Source organism: Empidonax traillii, unplaced genomic scaffold (genome assembly GCF_003031625.1).
Source record: "Empidonax traillii isolate 1590-97213 ecotype Southwest subspecies unplaced genomic scaffold, ASM303162v1 scaffold2282:size29042, whole genome shotgun sequence".
Classification (NCBI taxonomy): Eukaryota; Metazoa; Chordata; class Aves; order Passeriformes; family Tyrannidae; genus Empidonax; species Empidonax traillii.
In genome coordinates, this window is record NW_020957475.1 from 1,794 (window position 1) to 7,989 (window position 6,196).

A 6,196-nucleotide genomic window follows, 5' to 3' on the forward strand; every position below is an offset into this window, starting at 1 on the left:
GAGCAGCTCATCCAGCTGGTGCTTTCCAGTGCTGCCTTTGCTCTTCCCCTGGCACTCGGGCTCCACCTTGGCCGTGGGACTGAGCAGCTCAGGGAGGGTTTTCCTTTTGCTCAAGGACAAAGCAGAGGGAAATGTTTATGGCAGGAAGGGAAGAGGATTCTGGCTGATCAGGAAGCGAGGGAGTTTGAGAGCAACGGCCGGAGTGAGGCGCCTCGTTTCACCCGGTTTGTGAGCAGCTGGATACCTTTGGCTTCATGTGGCTTGAGAGCATAAGCGTTGAAACAGCATTTGGTGGACAGCCTTGCACTCTGCTCTTCTAAACTGCAAAGCTGTGGAGGTTCTTCCTTCCCATCGACGTGGCCTAAGGCTTGTCCAGCTCAGCAAGTGCTTCCTGCTTGGTAATTCTCTCCCAGGCCTCAGGGATTTCTCCTTTACCTTGGAATTTCTTCCCGTGCAAGGTTTCTAGATCTGTCCTGAAATGAGACACAAACCATTTCCAGTAGGCTTGGGTGGATGAATCGGGAAGAATCTTCCAGTTGGAGAAAGGAGGTCCTGCATCCCGGTATCTCTTGTAGGGATAACTTTGGTCATTCCGCGGGATGAATTCATTTTCACTTGCAACACTGGTAGAACAAATATCAAGGTACAGCTCTTCTGTTCCCTCGAACCACCATCCAGTCAAGGCATTTGGTCGATGGAAGAGAAGCTGATGGTCCCCATCGTGTCCCTGCATGGTGTTTGTGCAGACAGCCCCACAAAAGGGACACTGCTCCCAGCACCCCGAAAACTGCTCCGCCAGGATGCTGTGAGGCTTCCTTTCAAACCAGCTCAGATCAGCATCAGGAAATTCTCCCCTGAGCTCTTCCTTCATGGCAGGCAGTGCTTCTTCCATGGCTTTGCTCAGGAACTCGATGTCTGTGATCTCCTGGTGCTCGAGGCTCTTCAGGTCACTTCTGGGCAAGTTGATCACCTCTGTCAGTTCCCTGCAAAATTCAGCCAGCCAGAGAGAGATTTTGTTCTCTCTGTCTTTTCTGTCTTTGACTGTTTGGGTTGATGAAGTAACAGCTGACAGGAGGTTTTCATAGAGAAGATCAAGGGAGAAATCTAAAAACCTCTCCAGCCTCCGGCTCTCACCTAAACAGTAACTCTCAACGCGTTTCTCAATGTACCACTGAAAAAACTTTGCTGGGTGTCGAAGGTACTGCTTGAAATACTGAAACTTTTCTTCTTGTGCCAGGAATCTCAGGATACAAACATCCAGATTGGCTCTGTTGCCCTGGAAATCTGGGACTTTCCCCTGCATGTCTCCAGCGATGGCTTTGGCCGTCCTCTCCCGGACGGCCCGGCGAAGAGCTGGACGAAGCTTGTCACAGAGGAAAACAGCAAAAGCTGTGACAGAAGTAGCTCCTTGGCAGGACATCTGGAAACACATGAAGTAATCTTCTCTCTTGCTGTTCAGGTATGTGACCGGGTCATTTGCCTTCTGGAACGCTTTGTGCATGGCTTTAAACCTTTCTGCTGCCTTTCTGCACAGGTACAGAGACAAGTCTATGATGTAATCTTTGTTAACACTAAATGATGCATGGCTGGGGATGGAGTTCACACCTTCCTGTACTTCACGGAGTATTTCATGAATAAAGGTTCGACTGTAATCCTGTTTCTCCTGTTCCTTCTTGTCAATGTTTTGCATCACACGCATTATGATGTTGTCTGTGATGTCCTGCAAATTCACATCAGCACTGAAAAAATTTAACTGGAATAATTTTTTCCAAACCTTTTTCTTTGTGACATGTTTCTTCAAGTCCAAGGGAAATTGTCCGTGTTTGGGAAATGACCTGATCCGCTCTTGGAAACCAGGCTCCTTAAAATGCTCCAGAAGGACATTTTCTATTTCTGCATCGATATCCACCCATTCCATTGAGGGAGCAGTACTAGTGACTTCAGCAATCCACTTGGCCCAGAGAGAAGTAAAGCTGTCTCTCAGCTGTGCCTCACTGAGGTTGTCACCTTTCAGAGTCAGAGCCAACTCCCTGCTCCTTCTCAGGAGCTTGTCTTCATATTCCGACTTCTTTGCGTCCAGTTTATTCTGGGTCTTCTGCAGTTCAATGAGATTCTTACATTTCTTTTGAGTTTCAAGAAGAAGATTCTCCTTTAGTTCTTTCAGCTTCAGCTCTGTGCTGCCTTTCCACTGGACCAGCATCTCACGGTCTTTGTCTTCCCTGAAATACTTTTCCATGTCTGTCACGATGGCATCACTTGTCTCTTGCACGAGCCCTTCAAGGTGTGCTCTGCTGACTTCCTGCAAGTCCCCGTTCCGAATTCTGTTGTCGAGTCTCATTTGTACCTCTAAGATGTGACTCCTCAGCCTCCAGGTCCACTGACTAAAGGCAGTTTCCAGTTTCCTGTACACAGCAATCTCCAGTGTATTCTTGAAGCTGAAAACAAAGTTCTCATTCAGCAAAGCATTCCAGAGGTCCCTGATACGGACTTTCAGGTTGGAGAGCCTCAAAACGCTGCCTTGTGACTCCTTGGCAGCCTGGAGAACTTTGCTCTTGAGCTGCTGGACGTTGTGGCTGTAGGTGGGGTTGGGTGGCGCCATTGGGGGGTTTCCTTCCCACAGGTGAGCAAAGTAGTGAATGTGGGTGTTCACGTCAAAGCGGATGACGTCGCTGAAGGAGGAGACGTCACAGGATTCCTGCTGGGCAGCTGCCAGGGTCATTTCATCCAGCTTCTCCTGCAAACGTCTTTGTCCTTCCATGTTCTGCTCCTTGGCAGTAACTTCTCCCACGTTTTGGTGGACAAAGAGGCAGCTGGGGGAAAGATTCACTTTCTTCATCCTCAGGAAAGCCTGCACGGCGATCTGAAGAACGTCCTGCATTTCCGAGGGATTTTCCCCGAAGATGTTGATCAGGGTCACGTTGCCGATGCCGATGACAAAGGTGGCCAGCTCGTTGTCGTGATTCAGGGACTGTTTATTGGCCATCTCTATGGCACGAAGCCCCTCTGTGTCAACAACCAGCACATAATCAAAGCCCACGTCCTGCTGCAGCTGCTCGTCCAGTGGAAGGAGCTGCATGAACGCTCCGCGGGTGCATCTCCCCGCGCTGACGTTGAACTGCAGCCCAAACATGGCATTCAGCAGGGTTGACTTCCCTGTGCTCTGGAGGCCGAGCACGGAGAGAACAAACACTCGTTTGTCCCCCAGCTGCTCAATTAGGCTGTCAAAGATTGCTCCCACCCAGCGCAAGGGCAGGTAAGAAGCGTCCCCATCCAACAGCTCCACGGGATACCCCGAAACCATCAGATCTGCTGCCATTTGGGGCAGTTTGACAACATTTTCATTCTTTGAGTTCATTAAGTCCAGAGCTTCATAGATCTGCCCTACCTCTCTCATAAGGTGCTCCAGGCCAATGGATGAATCATTGATTTCATCAGAGAGGGCATCCAATCTACACAGCAACTCAGGGTTCAGACTGGTTTTTTCCTTGCTTTTCTTTTTTTCCAGGATTTCAGACCATAACTTGTGATAGTCTCTCCTCAGATCTTCAAGGCGACCAGAGGACAGGTCATCCATGAAGACCTTCATCCAGTGCAGGAAGTATTTCTTGGTATCTGCTGGCTGTGACTGGAGGAAGCCAAGGAATGGTTTCATCAGCCGATTGAGAGGGAAAGCTTGCTTTCGTTGCTTTCTTCTTATTGCTGCCTTGTCTAATTCAATTTGGCTCCGATGGTGCTCGATGCTCCTGTTCCCCTTCTCCTGCAAGCGAGTGAGTTCTTTGTCCTTTTTGCACCACTGGTGCCACAGTTTTCCTTGAAGAGGCAGGAGCTGGGATTTGATCTCAGACAGCTTCTCTTCCTTCAGAAGGGTCACCAGCTCCTTTGCCTTTGCTTTGGCTGTCACACACTCGGGTCGATCTTCATCCACCAAGAATCCGTGCTGGCGAGCTTTGTCCAGGCAGGCGTCCAGGCTGAAACGTGGGTTGGACCCTTCCAGGAGATTCCTGATTATTTTGGTGAGCTCGTCCAACATTTCTGCTTCGTTCCTGTTCTTGATCCCTATTGTTATGGTTTTGCTGGATTGTCCAGCTGCAACCTTCTCTCTGTCAGTGAGAAGACAAACCAGGGGCCTTTGTGACTGCCACAGGTCACGCAGCAGCTTTCTCCCTCTGTTGTCCTTGTGCTCAGACTCGGATACAAGAGCCACGTTCACAGCAGAGATGTCCTGCAGGAACTGCAGCTGCGCTCCGTGATCCCTGGCGTCTCCATGCAGGTTACAGAAAGCCACACAGCGCTCAAAGGTGTCATCGGGGCTTCCCCGGGGACAGTACCAGGCGATCTCCACAACACCTGCCATCAGCAAACACTCTCTGGTGCTGCCTCGGCAATGGCGGTGGAAAAAAGTGTTGTGTCTTTGTTTGCTCAGCAGAGCATTGAGGAGGTGGGACTTGGAAGAGGAGGCAGAGGTGCCGATGCGGATGAAGGACACGATGGGCGTCTCTGCCTGGTGAATGAGTTTGTTGTTGTAACTGCGCATTCCGGGCTGCCGTCCCGACTTCTCCACCTCTTTCCAGCTCCTTTTGATGTGGCTGAGGGCCCAGAGCGGGAACTCGACCTGGGCAGTGCCCGGCGTGGGCACCAGCAGAGGCAGCGCCAGTTGGCAGAAGGCGAGCTTGGTTGCAATGGACTGTCTCAAGAAGTCATCAGCACAGTGGAAAATTGCCATCTGGAGGTCCATGGGGTGCACGTGGCTGTCCCTGCTTGTAGGTTCAGGGGCTGCTTCCTCCAAATCATTTAGAAAGTTTTCAAAGGAGTCTGAGGGTTCGTGCTCCTGCTCGGTGGTTTCTGGCACGGGGGCAAGTCCTGGGTTAGTCCCATCCCTGCAAGTCAAGTACCTCACCTGATAATCCACGGTTAAGAGCTTCTGCAAGAAGTGAAGTGGCAGTTCCTGGTCCTCGCTGGGCTGGCTGTCGAGCAGAGATGTCTTGCAGATGGTGCGGAAATGTCCCGTCCCCATTTTTCTTGGATAGTGACTTTCTAGTCCAAGGCGCTTGAGCAACTGGAGGAACTCTTGGTTTGCAGCGGCTTCATTTGCTTTGGGTTCACTGGCACCTGACTTGGATTGGGACTGACTGGAAGGCTCACTTGTTTGGAAAGTGTCTTCCATGTCTTTGAGTATGGTCTGCATCCTCTCATCATCCTCCATTTCCTCCAAGCTCCCACTGATGAAGGAATTCAAGTCACGCTCCAGCATCTCCCAGTCTTTGCACTCCCTGTGCTTCTGGAGGAGATTCTTTATCCCTGTGGACCACAAGCCTTCCATGTGAGCTTCCATGAAAACTAAACGCTCCGTCTTCTGCTGCGGGGACAGCTCTTTGCTTTGGGGTGTGACGGTCAGACCCGTCAGCAGAAGGGAGGCCTCAGCTCTGTCAGCATCTTGCTCCTTCAGATTCACATACTGCTTGTGTGCCACCTCCATTGCCTCTGCCAGGTACTGAATTTCTGGGTGGCCAAGGAGGTGCTGAAAAGTGCCACTTTCCACCTGGTACCCTGTGCTGGTCGCAATTAAGAGCAGCAGGAGTTCCATGTCCTTCTGAGCCCTGTCCTGGAGAGACCGGAGTAAGGAATAAATTGCGAGGCCTGTGGTCAGGGTGGCTTCTCTCTTTGCTTCCTGGATGGCAGAAGCAGAGGTTCCTGCTGCGTAGGTGACAGCATGGATGTGCTCCATCATTTGCTGCAGTGTCTGCAGGAGCTCTTCAAGTTCAGAGACCCTGGGAGTTTTGGGAAGCCTGTGGTCAGTCTGGAAGATCCATTGCATAACGAAGGAAGACTCGGGGAAGTCCCTGACAGAATAGATATGAGGATGCAGGAGGCTCTCCAAGATTGCCTTGACAGAGGTGGAGTTTTCTGGAGGTGACTCCTGGCAACTCCTCACGGTGTTCACCAGGAGGTCCTGCAGGGCTTTGTCCGACAGGCACATGTTGATCCAGACTCTGGGGTCCTTGGTCTTTGCACCCAGATCCCGTTTCAGATCCATCAGCATGAGCAGTTTCCTTTCATCCACCGTCCCCTCCCAGGTCCTCACAATCTGCATGAAATCTCTGGCCTCTTCCACTGCACTGGCCAGTTCCTCTCCAAAGGTGGTGCCGACGCTCTGATTCGTCAGCGCTTTGTACGCAGCCCTGAGGGCGCGGCTCAT

General features: G+C 51.2%; 1 protein-coding gene across 1 annotated transcript; it reads right to left on the minus strand.

Annotated features, from left to right (window-relative positions):
• Window positions 1-104: 104 nt before the first annotated feature.
• On the minus strand, window positions 105-6,196 carry LOC114071786 (interferon-induced very large GTPase 1-like). Its single transcript, XM_027909642.1, has 2 exons — window positions 3,552-6,196; window positions 105-3,440 (listed from the first exon to the last, which is right to left on the minus strand). Exons 1-2 carry the CDS (start codon window positions 6,194-6,196, stop codon window positions 362-364), a joined length of 5,724 nt encoding a protein of 1,907 aa, XP_027765443.1. The 3' UTR covers window positions 105-361.

Bases quoted from the DNA above. Each gene is read 5' to 3' on its own strand.
- LOC114071786 (XM_027909642.1), bottom strand. From the start codon at position 6,196: ATGAGCCGCGCCCTCAGGGCTGCGTACAAAGCGCTGACGAATCAGAGC. The intron at 3,441-3,551 runs CCTTGAAGATCT...TAGATTGGATGC, and splicing joins GATGACCTGTCCTCTGGTCG to CCTCTCTGATGAAATCAATG.